The sequence below is a fragment of the Homalodisca vitripennis genome, chromosome 3 (genome assembly GCF_021130785.1).
Source record: "Homalodisca vitripennis isolate AUS2020 chromosome 3, UT_GWSS_2.1, whole genome shotgun sequence".
NCBI lineage: Eukaryota > Metazoa > Arthropoda > Insecta > Hemiptera > Cicadellidae > Homalodisca > Homalodisca vitripennis.
Window position 1 is genome coordinate 16,454,253 of NC_060209.1, and position 17,659 is coordinate 16,471,911.

General features: G+C 33.3%; 1 protein-coding gene across 4 annotated transcripts in view; it reads left to right on the plus strand.

Annotated features, from left to right (window-relative positions):
• Nucleotides 1-238: 238 nt before the first annotated feature.
• The window catches only part of LOC124356637 (serine/threonine-protein phosphatase 4 regulatory subunit 4-like), a 51,896-nt gene continuing 34,475 nt past the window's right edge, over nucleotides 239-17,659 (plus strand). For 2 of the 4 annotated variants that reach the window (XM_046807755.1, XM_046807758.1), the window contains exons 1-5: nucleotides 239-446; nucleotides 1,850-1,929; nucleotides 12,211-12,316; nucleotides 14,339-14,483; nucleotides 15,919-15,992. In XM_046807755.1, coding sequence (XP_046663711.1) covers nucleotides 390-446; nucleotides 1,850-1,929; nucleotides 12,211-12,316; nucleotides 14,339-14,483; nucleotides 15,919-15,992 — 462 coding nt within the window. In that variant the 5' untranslated portion in view covers nucleotides 239-389. Of the gene's footprint in view, nucleotides 447-1,849; nucleotides 1,952-5,786; nucleotides 6,076-12,210; nucleotides 12,317-14,338; nucleotides 14,484-15,918; nucleotides 15,993-17,659 lie in introns of those variants that run through there. The other 2 variants (XM_046807757.1, XM_046807756.1) reach the window with 2 other exon arrangements.

The following is a 17,659-nucleotide window of genomic DNA, read 5'->3' on the forward strand; positions in this document are numbered from 1 at the left end:
AAATATTTACTAAAAAAAATTGATAAAATATATGTTTTAAGAGAAACAACTCCAGTCTATAAATACGGCTATAGAATCTTGAAGCTAAGTGTATCTAAATAACATAGATGAAAGAATTGAGTCTGAAGAAGGAAAGAACAAACAAACAACTTAGACATTTAAGCCATAACGATAGATTGAACTCTGGTCCAAAATGTAACATTTATTTATACATATGGTCTATCAATACTTTCAAATAACCTTACAATAACATTTTAAAATTTAAAGTTCATTAGATTTTGGAATGACATCTATGGGTTTTAATGTTTAAATGTAACATTATTTAGACTACCGGTGACAGTCCAGTGATGAAAACGTGCATTGATCATTACGAATTTTCGGACTGAAAAATGTCTGACGACTTTCGCGACCTTAATCTCGACAAACTTACTCGAAGGGAGTTAAAGGTAATCAGTTTATCTTGCAATCATCCGTACAATTTACCACTATCAGAACATTTCTGTGACAAGTGAATTAAAATTATAAATGACCATGGTATTGTTTCGTTATTTTTGACAGCTTGTCAACTAGTCACCACAATTTGCTGTATACAGTAAGAGAGGCGTAATAGGGTATCCAGACAAGCATCACATGCTAATCTTTTTTACTGCAGAATCAATTTTGGGAAGACATAGGGAAGACTATCTGTTTTATCGTGTAAGGTTGGATGAAACCATTTGTTTTAAGCTTAAACCTAACATTGTAGAATAATTTTCAATTCTGAATTCTATTGTAGTCCGTAGCACTTCATGTTTTGTAAGTCAAGAAAAATAACATTTTACTATCGCCTTCTATAGATTAGTAGATACTTCATAGGGCCTATAACTAAAATCTTAGTCGATAAGATTACCAACTTGCTCAACCTCTACTAAACGAATATAGTCATTAGCACTTTAGAAGGATTTAGTGATATAACATTGATTGAAAACCGAAGAGTAACGTTACATTAAAACAAGAGTTTTAATTTTGCATGAATATCAGTGTAAAGGGGAATTCTCAGACGCCAGTAGTTAGCCACTATCATTTGCTCCCAAACTTGCAAACTCTTCAGCAGGTTGTTGTGAACCAGATGTCTAACTTGGAAAATTAGTTTAAAGAATGGTTCTCAGACCCTTAGAAGAGTATTTTCCAGAATACTTACATTTCTGTTAATGGTTACAGTTGAATAGGATATTTAATACGTATTTGCATTACCTACTACTAGAAGAGTGTTAATAACATTCAAATGGAATGACGTCATAGCTAATGATCGTAGCTTTTTCATCTATATCAACCAACCTTATAAGTTTTTTCAGCAGCTCAGAGAGATGGAAGTACTTTTGGTACTTCTGATTAAACGGAGGCCACCTATACAAACCACGCTGCGGCTGACGTGGTTAGGCGATTTAGGTTTACTAACCTAACCTAACCGTTAGTATTTATTGTGTAACTGCCCACCCAAAGTTGCTAAATCCCGTTTATTAATTATCGGTGGCCTCGTTTAATCAGAAAGTACCGTACTTTTAAATGTAGGAAAACAATCACTATAATACAGAGCTTCTGACACCAGATGGAGTTCGAGAGTAAAAATGCTTTTTAGGATTTAGCTTACATACCACGGTAACATCCACTGCACAAAACTTACCTCAAAATGATTTTAAACACTTCTGTGACATCGTTTTTCTGCTTTCCTACCATTGGAATTGTAAATAATATTAAAACAATAGGCTGTGCTTCCATTTTGAAAGTAAAAAAGACTCATTAGACACAGTAACTACTGAGCAATGAAACTGTTACTGTGGCGAAATCTGAATCTTTTCTCGATTTTCAGACTCCGGAGCAAATCGCGAAACACACAGTGGAAGGTTACCTCGAGGCACGAATTGTGGATAGAGCTCTACATCTCCTCACGTGAGATAACATCTTGTTTGGCGTAATTGATTTATTTATTATAACACGTATATCTTAGAGTTCGTTAAAATGTTGAGAGCAACCGTAAACCCTAGCAATTTTGAGATAAACTGTAAGCGTTTATAGCTTTTATAGATAGTTTCAAAAGAATACAGAATGCAATACACGTAACTTAGCTAAAGCTTGATCAGTCCCCCTAATATGTAAGAAGGTACCAATGCATTTCAACATGATTCATAGAACTTTTAGAATTTTGACTGTCATCACTGCCCGTGATAGATGAAGACTTCTACACGTTGTTTAGTGTAGCTGTGTAGAAAAATTTGCGGTGAAAGTAAAAAAAAAAAATAGTTTTTATGTATCATTAGATAAACACGTCGATCTGTTCATTTTTCTACTTCAATACTGTACATGTATTTTTTTACTATTAAGCTGATCATAATTAATTGTAAATTTTAGAATGAGAATTCGTGTCTTAAAAGCTATGAGAAGTCATAATAGAATAATTATTAATTATTCACCAAAAACCTTATAAAATGTTAATTTACAACAACATAAACATGTTACTGATGTGTGTGTGTTTTAATTTAATGTGTGGTGTATGTACTTATAGACACAACCACACTTAACAATGTGTAGGTTTTGTAAGGGACTAGCAGTTACCCGCGGCTTCGCACGCAATTTCGTTGGCTTTGAACGTTTATGAGCACTTTTGGTTCGAGTGAATTATATTTTCGACCCCAATATTTGCCCAATGAGTTTGCCTTGCTCCCACGATCGAGAATACACTTGAAAAAGTGTATATTTCTGGCCATTGTGCTTTAGTCCGATTCTAGTAGGCCATAGTTGATTTTGCCTTGTTTTCCCGATCACACACACACACACACACACACACGCACACACACGCACACACACACACACACGCACACACACACACACACACACACACATACACACACACACACACACACACACACACACACGCACACACACACACACACACACACACACACACACACACACACACACACACACACACATAAAATAGGAAGATATCACATCTAAGAACACACATGCATGCACATACACAGGTCTAAATGACTCAATTCTGTCGAAAGATAACTGAATTTATTGTAAAAGCTAGATAGTAACTTGATCTTTTATGTCTGCATTGCAGTACGGACCAAGCACTGCATCCTTAATATTTGCTGAAATTTACTGTTAGAAATACATCATGATCCTTGGAACATTTAACACACACACGCACACACTGCATTTTGACAGTATGATTTAGTATGTCCATAATGTTGCCGTCGTTTACTTTGAACAACTATCTTCTTATTATTATGTGTTTGAAATAAAACTTCAGCTTTTAGTAAATAATAAATTTGAAATATCTCTTTATTGCGATCACAAGACTTCAAATCGATAAAAACAGAGACATTGGTTTCATTGTGACTTTATTTCTTACATTGATAAGATTTCTTGCGGCCTTTTCCTTCGATCGCTATGTTTAGTTCTTCAATAGGAATAGAGTAATGCATGTTCTCCAGCAAATCTTTATATGCACGTTCTTGCTTTAACTGGTACGTATGGAACTAACATTCAAGTCTGTTAGTCCTTTGACTATTTTTCGGTAAGCGTCAGGAGATGACGGAAAAAGTTTAATCCGTCTTGATTAAGGCACTTGTACGAGAATTCGGTTTTACTTACCATTGAGTCCAGAGGGCTTTGACCATCGGTGAAACATTTTTAACTCCTGGAAAAATATGAAATGGCTTTAAGTATTTTATTGGGTTGTTAGTGACTACAGCTCTTACAGAGTCTTTCGAGACAATAAATGTGGACACACTGATAATAATGGTTACATTAATTAAACATATGGTTGTGATGTTATATATTTACGCAGAGCACTTGATTATATTTAATTGATTACACTGATTATATTTCAGTTAGTAACATTTGTTCGCGGTAATGCAACGAGACAAGTGGGGCGTAGCACAGAGGGATTTTGACGTGACAACGTCTTGAATTAGGTTGCGGCTCGGAGTCACTCATGAAAAAGTGTAACTCCCGGTAACGTTACGATGCCCGTCCAGTGGGTCCGCCGCACGGGATCCGCACGGGATAAAGCAGATAACTGTGGGTCCGCCGCACGGGATAAAGCAGATAACTATGTTTATTCGTGAAAATGTGGAGTGCTTAGATTCGTAATTTACAACAACTACAACAATAAAGGTAAATAATTGTACACTGATATTTCATTATCGTAAACTATGATTGATTGATTAATTGTTAGATTGACACAAAAGTTGAGAAACTGAGTTTATAGGTTATGTCATACTATTGACAAATGTCGATAGTGTTAAGTAAATTATTAGTTTAAATCACTCTGCAATCAATCGTAATTCAGTCGATTAAGAAGAAACAGCGCGTATTGCTAGTCAAACATTTAAAATAACAAATTATAACCTCTAACCTGTCATAACAGTGCGACCAAACAAACGAACTAAACCGACCAATCACCACGCGCGGAGTTAGAATTTAACTGTGTTTAGCAAGAATTTCAAATTCCAATTTTAGTAAATGTTTTATTCAACTTTACCATTTACAATAAAAAATTTTAATTAATTTCAAATTATGTACAATGTTTTAGTAAGCAAAATATATTTCTATAGTTAAAATTTGTGCAATTCTTATTTTCATTCAATTCCTTGTTCCTATTGTGCAATTTAATAATATTCATATCAATAAATATTCTACCGAGAAAAAGACGTTGTCACGTAAAATCTTCGCCCGTAAAACCGACTTTACAGGCAACCATAATTTTTTATGTAATAGTATAGATTGAAGACTTAGATCACTTTAATTTTAAGCAAAATGTAAAAAGGTCAGAATCAATGTGGTTTAAGGCATGGAAGTGCAAGTCTACAGCATGATAGGATTTGCACTAAGACCTGTAAAAATCCATCTGTCATAGCACTGTATTAATATCTGACTAAAGTATTTGTTACTTTTGTATTACAATTGCTTATTTTAAAAGAGACAGACCGCTTGGATTACAAGTTATTTTGTTTATGATTAGACAGGACAAAAATAAAACCCTAAATAAGTTAACAGAAATTTATCGTATCAAAAGATACATCCCAAATAGAAAATAAACTTAAGCTTATGTTTAAATTTCCTACTTACCTTCATTAGATAATGTCTTCTTCAGTTACCTCTATATTTTCTTAACACTGCTCTTCATTTTCACAATCGGAGATAATCTAGATTTCTGTATCTTCTTTGAGTTCCATGTATACCTGAAGTAGATGTAATTCAAAGAGGGATGAACTTAAGTACTGTTTAGCTTAATAATACCTTGGTTTAACATAAAGCAAACGCTAGGATTCTAGTAATTATGTTCTCGGATATCTTTTATGGTTTCAAGTTGAATGTGCTGAAAGATCCATTCTCATCGAGATCGAGAGTAATTGTGAACAGTACTCTATTTCAAAATCTTTTAAATCTGTACATCCAAACTACTGTATTCTAAGTTTACTTTTTATAACTTTTGGTAACACCACAAGAACTAAATTCTTACCAGCCATTTGGACGAATGAAAAGTATCCTTTTTTTTCTAGATCGAGTTTTTATAGCTCTCTTATCTATATATAACTTTGTTAAATCATAATGCCTTAATCATTTTAGGCTTTTCTTTTTATTCATCATTTAGTACTTACAATGATCTTCTGCCTATTTTATATACTGTAAGATTGTTCTACTTGAACATCGTGATCAAGCAGGTCTTGTATGACCGTGATCTATTTACAAAAAATGTAACCTACTGTGTTGTGTTACTACGTTACCAGAGGTAGAGTGATAAAAAGAGATGTCGACCCCGACCGTCAGAGTTATTTATTGTTTGTTTGTTTTATCTTGCGACTTTTGTAATTTTTCTGTTTCGTAATTAGTGTTTGTTCCATGTCCATTTACGTATACTACGTTAATATTTAAAATAATTATACTTTGATTGAAGTTTTGACACTAATTTAATAATGTAAAATCAGCAATTTTGTTTTGTACTCTTGACGACTGAGATGTAGGTTAGGTTGTACAAATGACGTGTTTGGGGAATTTTGAAATGAGTAATGAGAGTGGACCGTAAGTATTATTTTTTTAATTATTATTATCACTGGCTGGTGAACACTAGATGTGTATGTACATCTCAATTATATGAGTTTAGTTATGCTAAATAGCTTGATATTTCAGGTATTACTTAACCTCAATAAATACATCCTAGCCCACTTTCTAAGTAGCCTAATTACATAGGCAGGCCTTGTGACCCCTATCCTGTTTTTGTGATTTTTACATTTTACTGACTGACAGACTGAACATCTTAATGTTGCTACTAAAACAAATAACTAGTGGACAGAAGAATGTCAACTTGATTTTAGAAAACTACTTAGGCCTAATTCTAGTTTTAAACCTAGAAGTGTGGTAGGAGCTTATGAGTTTTCGGTTGATTAAACATGTATCCAAATACCACTATGATTTTAGTCTCAATGGATTCAGTAAGTTCTAAACAACACACTGCAATTTATTTTATGTCTCTAGTTGGGCTACGGTATAATAAGCGGTCACCATCACAGTCGGATTATGATTATCGATTTTGGTAATTGTCACATTAAAGGCTGGAGTGGCAAAATATGAGTTTTGCGTTATTAACTTATTGGAATCGTCGTACAGAACAAAACAATATATAAGGTTTGACGGGGTGGAAATGAGAAATAACGAAGTTCTAGAACATCAAAAATGGTTCAAGGGCGGAGAAATATTTCCATGTTTTACATCCACATCGGGCATCACATGTGACTATGATTAAACCTCGTGATGACGTCATCGGATGCGGCGCCATCTTTGCAAACGTAAATGAAAAATAATACTGAAATGAGCTGAATTTTGATCCAAATGAACAATGTTTTTCTTAAATTTTGAGCTACAAATTAATTATTCTCTTCTCATTATTCTCTTCTCTCTTATTCTCTAATTAGTTGTTATCGATTTGAGACGAGTGCCTCCGGCCATCAGCGCGGGCTTCGGCAGCACCTTCTGCCCCGCGCTGATGTCAATAAAAGAAAAGCATCTCTCGAGATAGTACCTATCAGTAAAATATCAAATTCTAGAGGGGCTGATCAGAAATATAAATTGAATTGTAATGGAAAGACAATTATGTACCGTGTAAAAAACTTAATAAATCATGAATACCCCCAATATGAATAAATATATAAATGGACATTAATAGAGAACACTTACCATTAGTGTGTTCCACAGATGTACAGAATCTAAATAATCTTGTTTCGGTCGAGACGTAAACTCTTAACATGCCCGACACACCAATTTACTACAATTGGTCGAACTAGTGGATGGTTGGGTAATTCTAAGCAATATATGGGACCGGAAAGCAGTCGAGTTAATTTTTTTTCTAAAATAGCAAGCAGCGCGAAGCGCTGCGCAGCGGGCAGGCATCGTGCGTTAATTCAATATATACCCAGATCACGCACGATGCCTGCCCGCTGTGCAGCGCTTCGCGCTGCTTGTTTTTTTAGAAAAAAAATTAACTCGAGTAGTTCCAAATTTGAAGCCCAGATCACTAATAGGTAATTCTAAGCAATATATGACCGTCTGGCGGTTGCCTGCTCCCTATAACTGCTTTCCGGCAAGAAATTCTAGTCATTTCCTTTTCTAATTGACTATTGGAACATTATATTGTAATATGAGAAAAATCGAGGTTGACCCATATATTGCTTAGAATTACCGATGGTTGATCCATGATCGTCACGCACTCACTCGATCCAAACTACAGTACACGATATCTAGTGAAGCACTGACTTCTGCCTCGGAGTGTTCAGATAACAGATACGCTATCAGTCCCAGCCACAGATAATATTTACGACACACCAGTTCACTACGATTGGTCGAACTAGTGGATGGTTGATCCATGATTGTCACGCACTCACTCGATCCAACCTACAGTACACGTTATCTCTGACTTCTGTCCCAGAGCGCTCAGATAACAGATACGCTATCAGTCCCACCCCCAGATAATATTTACAGATATCCAGACACAGCACACAAACAGAACATTAAAACATTAAGAATTTAACTATTTATGTATATACCCTCTAAAATCATGTGCAATATTATGAGCGTAAGAAATGAAATGAAAACATACATTATCTGTTGAGATCAAACCATACTTTACCTTAAAATGCGTCATGGTAAATGTTCTGAAAAGTAAATAAATAATGGCCGACAATGGCAGTCCTAAAGAATTTAAATTCCCATTACGAAGTAAAAGAAAACAATAGGTATTTTTGTCTATTCTTATGCAATAATAGTAACTAAGTATGCTTTAAAGTGTACTCACAACACACACTTTTACATCGAATATACAGAAATATCACTCACTAGTGAAAAAGCATTTTTGTCACAAGAGAAAGAACAAGTATTTCTGTCAGGGTTTAAACTGTAACCGCATTTGTCGCATTTTTCGAAACAGTTAGAGAAAATGTGATACTGTCGAGAAAAGCTCTCGTAAAATTGTGACAAAAGCGAGACAAAACAACCAACTGTGATATGTTTATCGAATTTTGAAAATCCGTTTACAGCGTTAAAAATGTTGTTTTTCAATTATATTAATATCATATATTTTGTAATCACATTTAATTTCATGTATATACAATATTAGACACTGTGCCGCGTTGCAGGCCGACAAACATAGATACCCGAGTTTGAACGATGAACGAAAACTAACTAATAGAGATAAAATTATGGGAGTTGCATTAAACTTAACCTTCTTTATTACTACGTCTAGACGTAGAAAGCAAATTGTTAAATCTGCCATTGGAGGCCTAAAGCTCATATAAAAAAGCTGATAGGGAATGGTCTAATACATTAAAACTATATTTAATGTATTAAGCTTCCTCATACACTTAAGGGCGCGAGTGGACCACGGACGATCATTACAACATCGCTCTCGACAGTTTGCGCGTTCTAACGAGCAGGCACCAGCCACTGCACATTATCAAAATCTATTTAATAAGTGGTGTTAAAAACAAGTTGCTTTAAAACAAAAATAATGACTATAAGCTCAATAAGGTGACCAATTCCGAGTCTATTTAACTGAACCCGGTTGAGAATAAAAGTTTAAATGGTTTAAAAACAACTGGTTTGACAACTTTTATCCATATAATTCAAAAATTACATTCTCTAAGTTAATACTCTTATACATATTATCTTGTATAAAACTTTGCTCTTAATATGAATTACAAGTTTTCCTGTTTATGAATGTTCAAAATTGTAGTTTGGATGAAAAAAGGAAAAACAGGTACCATTTTGATGCGAGAGTAGTACCCAACGAACGGCGACGCTTGTTGCTATGACAGCGGTGCTGATGCGCTGTGGCTGACACACATACGAACAATAAAGAACATTGTACACTTCTTGATGTCTGTTACTAGTACTGGAGATTTGAGGGTATGTTATAGTCAGAATTTAATGTTAGACATTTGTAAAAGGTTTGGTATAACCAATCAAAGAATGTATTTATGATCTTTATTGAAGGTACGAATAGAAAGGAATTAATTAAGGCTTAAGTTGGTGTTTACAAAACGATTGAATGATGTTGGTAGGACCTAATTAGTTTTTTAAAGATAAACTGATATTAAAATTAACTTCTTTTATAACAAATAACCATACTATTTACATTTATTTTTTATTTTAAATTCATAGAAGACTTTTTGGTTTTTTTTTTAATATATTTTTACAATACATTTAAAATTTTATTTTTTAACTATACTTTTTTAAATAAAACAAAATTGTTTAATTATTTAGATTTTAAATATTTTAAGAACACTAATGGAAAATATTATTTTAAGAACATTAATGGAAATATTGGTTCTGGAGGCTAAAGTATTATAGAGCTGAAAACTGTTTTTCTATATAAGTATTATTGTAATCTTCGCGGAATACCAATATTATTAATAAGTGCTACAAGACAAACATTTTTGCTTAAAAGTCTGAAGAGCTTGTAGCATTCTTGCGAAGAAAAATTTTTTCATCTCAACTTAAACCCTGCTTCTCCATAGTAGTAGAGTGGTAGAAGAGTCATTTGGGAGTGCAGATGGCCGAGTGGTTTCAGACGTCGAACTTTGGGTCTGAGTTAGAGGAAGCGCAGGTTCAAATCTGTCTGTGACCGTTGCACTTTTTCCGTAGTATCATCGACCTTGTAGGCCTACTGTATCGAATCGCCTTATTCTGTTTGATAAGATACTCGCACAGGCCAGTGGTACACTGAGGACAGGTAGAATAAGTCTTAAAAGGGCAACGGCCCCTTCTTTAAAAAAAAACCAAATGACGTAAAACAGGAAACGTAGCGAAAGAATAACCTCGTGTGAATGTTGACAACCTCGATTTCCTCATGGTCCTTTCTTCTTTCTTATATCCATCGCCTGCACCTAAAGAAGGTATGTTCCTTGTCATCACGACGTGAATGTCCAAACCCCAATTGGGCAACCCCCATTTCCCTATCCTGTGTAGGTGTGATCCAAAATAACCGTGGTCCGACAGGAATTGAGTGAGGAGAAGCCCACCTCTCTGTGCTGTCTTTCCATCCACTCTGTGATGTTACCTTCAATTTTGGGGATCCGATTTAAAGGGGATCGGCCACTCCTTAAAAAAATAACCAAATGACGAAAAACAGAAAAAGTACTGAAAAACTGTGATTTTACAGATCAATTTTTTCATCCAACTTCCACTGGATTCCACATCTCATTGAACTTGCTAACTCTGTATGTACACAACTTTTTCTGAAGTTAAAGATATGAATTCAACTAAATTTTACAGTTTATTTATTTTGTGGTAATTGCTTCTGCTACTGAGTACTATATTGGCAATAGAGTTGTAACAGCTCCTCCAAATTAACCTAGAGTGCTCCACGAACGTCAGCTATTGAGAAATAGCGTGCATACATATACAGGCAGAATAAGGCTGTAATGGATATTGGACTCTTTTTTTCTTTGTTATAAAATCATTAGGCAACAAGTAACCGGTTACTCATATGGCATATGCAATGTATTTACAGGAGTAACCACTCTCAGCACAACTCAAGTAATGTTCATGAAATTCAAATAACGCAATGAACGCGTGATAAACTCATCAAAACTATTATGACCCAGCAATAATGGTAGCCATGATGATTTTAACCGCACAAGAATAATGTTAAAACCACAAACCACAAATGTCTCATGGGCTGCAGTATGTTAATTAAGCAGCCACTATGACAATCGAATAATTGATATTTCTGATTAAATCTAAACTACCGAACAAACCAAAATATTAAACCGAATCACGTTATTAGTATTTCGTATATTATGGTATATTTCAGCTATTTTTTATGTCTAAAAAGTAATAATTTAATGATGAGTTAAAAACTATGTATGTGTATACAAAAAGCAACTTGTAAAACTTACTTCTTATTATTTTATCAGATGCGTTTCTGATAGCTTGTGACACAAATAACAAAGGTCGCCATCGCCATTGTAGTTGCGGCCATTACTTAAATACTATATATTATTTTACATAGTTTCAATTAAGTCTAAATAATATTGTTGTATTACATTAAAAAAGCTACCATTAAATTTGATTTTAAATTACTATAATAAGAATGGTTTTGTATTGGATACTTCGGCTATTTCTAATCAATAGTTCGTTTCGGTTTGATTGTCATGGTGGCCACTTATTATACTGCAGGCATCTCATGTTATTAAGTGTTCAAAAGTCCCTAATTATTTTACTTAGCTTTAAACAAAATTTAAAAGTATATACTTTACGCTATAATAAATCTCCAAATTTTTTGTTGCATTATTAATCTTGTATTTAAATTGAGATATGCTCTATAATTCTGTTACCAAACGTAACGGCTAATTAGGTTTTAAGGTGTAAAATTGTTCTCATACTATAAAACTCGGGTCGATTTATCATAGCTGGTTATTTAAAAGAAGATTAGGCCTATATCATAGTAAGTTGTTACATTCACAGATATTTATCAGAAGTCGCACAAGACTTGAACTCTAGTAATTTTAAATTGCAACATTATACAAACGAAATTACAATTAACGAACTGACAGGACCTCGCTGAAATCAATCAATTACACATCAAGAAAAACCATGTTACTAAATTGTTACTTTTGTTACATTGACCTGGTGTCCGTGGTGAATGTTTTAAATATCTTTCAGAGTCGGAGATGAATTGCAAAAAATAAGTGTGATGAAAAACCTGCCCATGTTAATTAAAGAAGACTTGACAGCATGTATGCAAAGGATCATACCACGAATGCAACAGGTTAGTAGTATATAGTATAAGTAAACAAAATATACAGTGTTATGTAACTCTATGGACAAAAGTATACAACTTTATTGCTCAAGTCGAGACAAACCTATTTCTTCATATGAACATGGGTCTTTGATGCTAAGTTTCCCATCTGTCTGTTTGTATGTGTTTTTTTTTAGAAAAAAATTAATGTCTTAAAAACTAATAAGTTTAACTATACCAAATTTGATTTAAATGTTTATGATAACAAAGCAAATTACTGAAAAAATACCATGAATTTATCTTTAGTATTTTCAAAATGGCAGGCATTAAGAACTTTTAAACTTCTTTGAAAAACCAGTAGTTTTTCTCATGAATTACAAGAATAACAGTTTTTAGAGGATATTATCACAATCCAATTGCACCAACATTATCTAAATCGAATAATAAATAACTGATTTAGTGCAAAAATTTACTCATGGCCTACATTGAGGTTCTTAGCCAAAATAGGCAACAATACAAAAACTGAATAAATGGCAGCTCTCAACGTGGGCCACCTCTTGTCATAGTAAATCTGGTATTTATTATTTGATTTAAATATTTTTTGTGTAATTAGATTTGTGATAATATACTCTTAAAACTATTACCTATTCTTCTAGTTCTTGAGAAAAACTGCTGGTTTTAAAAATATTTGAAGTTTAAAAGTTCTTATGACCGCCATTTTGAAAATACAACAGATAATTTCATGATATTTTTTCAGCAACTGGCCTTGTTATTAAAAACATTTGAGCCAAATTTGGTATACTGTAATTATGGTTGGTATGTATTAAAAACCAATAAATTAATGTTAAGTTTTTACCAATAAATTAAGTTTTTAATGTTTTAATAAAAAACACATACAGACAGACAGATGGGAAACTAAACATCGGAGGCCTATGTTCATATGGTGAGATACATTTGTCTTAACCTGGGCAATATCGTGATATAACTGTCTTCAGAGAGTTACGGGACACCCTGTATAATAAGTAGTATATAGTAGATAGTACTCTTAAAATTATTAAGTATTTATCAGACACTGGTAGGCTAATGCGAGGATGCATATCTCAAATTATGAATCGAATGATTAATTTGAGATAGGTGAAAGCTAAGGGCTAGTGCTCTTTTGTAATATTTAAACCTATATACAGTTGTGAGAGGTTACCATATCCACGTGAGAGGCAAGCTTGTCCAGATGGATCTACTTTCTCTACAGGAGCAAGTAACAATCAAAGATAGATACATGTAAGTTTATTACTTAAAATGGGATTGAAAATAAGGCAATTACAGAGCACAACTGAGGCACACCAGATGAAGAGTCACGTTAGCGGAAGAAGATGAAGGCAGTTTTGTTCACCCTGAGAACATGGGCAGGAAGACTGGGTTGTGTTTGATAAGATATGGGTCACCAAAGATAATCTAGAAGGCTTTTCTCTAGAAATGGCACTTGTTACATGACATTGCTACAACAGATCATAGGAGGACAGTTGGTTTTCAGATATTTGGAATGTTATGAAATATAAATGTAGTACAGGTCCATATAAGTATTTATTATTTTTACAATTTTATGTTTTGGTTTTAATTACTAAAGTAATGTTATATTATAAATGTAAAATTGTGCTCCTACGATTTCTAAATTTTTGTATCATAATGGAAATGTTTTTGATTTGATTTTGTAACATATAACAACGGTAAATATCCAAAATCCTGTTATTCTTCTAAGGCATCTATTGTCAATAAGGAGTTTTAAATAAACATTTTTACTACTTTGAACAGATTTGAAGTTTCACTCTGTACTCATCTAGCTACTACATACATGCTCCACACATGGTAAATACATAGCTATTTAGTGTGAACTGGTTTTTAAACTTTTGAAACAATATTATGTTTCTTATTTCATGTGTAGCTTTACACCAAATCTTTTTGGCCTACTTTAGTTGCGGTAAATAAGAACAAATCTGATATAGATACGCTGGATACAATCACTTCTTGCAGAAAAACTAACTTTGTTGATGACAGACTTTACCCCATGGCACCACCGAGTACAACATGGGAGCTTGCGATGCTGTAAGGACAGTAGCACGGCAGAACCTCATGTCTACCGACAACTTCACCAAGGTCTTCCTCCAACACATCCTTAATTCCTTGGAGAGCCGTGACACGGGTATGTTTGTTCACTAAATTGAACTGTTGCTTCATAAAAGTGTTAGATGTAAAACGTTGTTATAAAAAAATGAGTTAATCATTAAAAAAAAACAGGTCAAGCAGTAGCCACAGTGTTGAAATCATTTAGATAGACAAAGAATTTACTATTCAGATACTGGGTAAAGAAATGAAAATTTGTTTAAGAGGAAACAATTAAATACAATAGGTATTGTAAGAAAAAGTTTCTTCCAGCGTTCTACCAGCTAACTGTTGGTTGTGGACAAGTGGGCAATCGTAGAGAAAATAATGTATAAATGCCCCGGAAGACAAAAGAAAAATTATGCCAGCCAAATCCCATTAATGGGCATACACCATTATAGTACTCATTCTTGTCCATGTAGAAGTGAAGTCCTGTGCAAGTTTAAAGTTTACAGATAATATCTTCTTTTTTTTGCCACAGTTTAGTGGCATTACGTTACATGATATAAGGTCAAATGACTTTTTACTAAGTTTGTTTATAAATTTGTTTATTCTATGATTTTCGTGTTAAATCTTGGGTACCCAAGACTAATTTTTTTAAATGTTTTCTTACGCTCAGCCAAATTCCATGGAGTGACATTTACCATCATCATATAGGAATGAAGGTTCATGCAAAATTTCAAGTCTATAGGTAAATTCATTTTCAAAATAGCGTGCAGACAGATATACAGAAATGCTATTTTCACAGTCTCTTAAGTGATAGGCTTCTCCAACACTCAGACTCTAACCTCAATTCACATCTCTTATTATGTAAAAAAAAAGCGCAAGCCAGCAAAATATATAAACCTGTTTTGTCTTAAGAACACAACAAACCTTCCAAGTTGGAACACAAATGGTGTCTTTCCTATTTGATCTCTATGTTGAAACCTGGCTTTTGCCCACTTTACCACATAATATGAAATGACACTTTCATTGTATTAGAAGTTATACGGACATCATACACATTAAAAGACTGTGAACACTGTGATTTGTCTGCCAATGTCATTGAATCTATTTTATTATTCTGTTATGTTTTGGCAATTGGCATAGTTTACAGTGTTGCTCATAGCTTCACTTTGGTAGTGGCTGAGATTTCTGAATTGGAAGTACAGTAGCAAATTTCATAGTAAAAAAACACTGATCAACAATTTTTCTGATTATTTTTAATCAAAATTCTGTAGCACTAGTAATGGAATAAACCTATGAATGTTTTAGTAAAAACAGTGCTTCTGCTATGCCATATACCAACCAGAACTTATTGCTCAACACAACCTATATGTTATGTTTATATACTCAATAACTCTTTAAAAAGTTTACTTTTTTATTTTTTTAAATTGAAATTTTAATTTCACAGGCCAGTAAAATATTGTGTGTTGTAGAGTAAATGTAGTATAAATAAATAAGGTAAAGTTAAAAAAAATTTAATTTTCTTTCAGTTGCAGCAGATGAATGGCTCAACGTCTTATTGGACATAATAAAAGTGTTGCCAATAAACGTGCTTCACACTGAGGTTAGTAAGACTGTTGTATTTAACAAAGAAATTCAACCGAAAAATTGATTTTGTTGTACAAAACGAATATTACGTTACTACGGGGCAGGGTAACTTTGTAGAATTAGTTTCAGATTATCTCAAATTTGTTGCTTTAAGATTAATAATAATAATTTAACTCAAATTTATAAGATGGAGTGTTAAATCTATGTATATATGTAGCCAATTTGTTGTACAAATATGTATAGCACACTTCCAAATACAACCTATCATATCCAGCCCTGCGATGCCCAGTCTGCTCACATATGATAGTGTTTTGTAATCGCAAGCTTTGCAATCAAAAAATACCTCATGGTCAAGCTAGTGAGGCAGGGGGGAAGTAGGTTGGGATTTTGTTCCCCTTACCAACCATGGCATTTTTAGAAACAAATGACCTTGTTGAAAATGATGTTAGTGCTATTGAGTTAGCATTCTAATTTGCATTGGGGACTGGTTGTAGTAGCGGATTAGTTACTATTTTTTTATCAGTAAGTTAAGATCTGAATTTAAAATATTGTACATTGCTGAATAATTCATTAAAAAAACGAGTATATTGCCGTGTTCAGTTATATTTTGTTGTACATATGTCATCACGAAAGTTAATAACATCCAGTGCATTAGTGTAGTTTAGAGTTTAAAATACAATACACTTTTTTGTATCATTCTATAAGTATTTTAAATGCGGAAGTTTGTAAAGAATGATGTTCGGATGATTATATATGTTTTTATTTCAGATTTTTTCTTAGAACAAAAAGTTTATATTGACTTGATTGTAAAAGTTCTGTGAAATATTTCTTGTTCTCTATTATAAATAACATGTTAAAGTTACAATTTGAGTGAACCTAAGTTTATTTTCTGGAAGTTCTTCATATTAATATAACCACAACTATCAGAAATTTGTTTATCCAATACGTGTTTAGCCCCTATTATTTCTGGTATCACAATTCCATATCAGCCTACCCCATCACCCCGTTAGGCCTGATGTGACAGGCTGTACTGTTCTTCATAGACAAAAGGTCTTGCAATTCCAAAAAATTCTAGGCAACCATTGCTTTTAAGCTTTTGAAGACCCACCGACGATATATTGTTATTAGATAACTATGTAAAAAATACCGGCCAACTATGTATAGTTAACCGATATCTACGTGAAAAAGACCAGCTGGCCATATACAGTTGATATGACGACATTGTTTGAAAAGACGTGTATATTGTGTTTATTTAATTTTTGAGACCTTAAAGTTTGCCTGAGAAGCTTTGCCGATATAATTTTATTTTTTGTGCAAAAAAGGCCTAATGGATGGCTAGTGAATCTTTTTAATTCTCTTTTTTTGGTCATTCATTCCCAGCTGGCAGAACGGGCGGGTTCGTGCGTTAACGTGCTTTGTTAAAAAATCCAAAGAATCATTAATTTTTACTCAATTTGCCTGACACTTTGTGTACTTGTGCTCTATTATACATCGATTTCAAATAACAATGTTAAAATAGTGAAGAAATTTTTAGTTTTTTAAAAATAAAATATTAGTAAAAACAAAAAAAATATATATTTATTATTATTTGTGTGTCACCTTCTAAAGGTATTATGAGATTATTCATATAATTCCTTTCTTATAAAGAGATCTATTCTAAGAATTTTGATCCCAAAAAGGTTA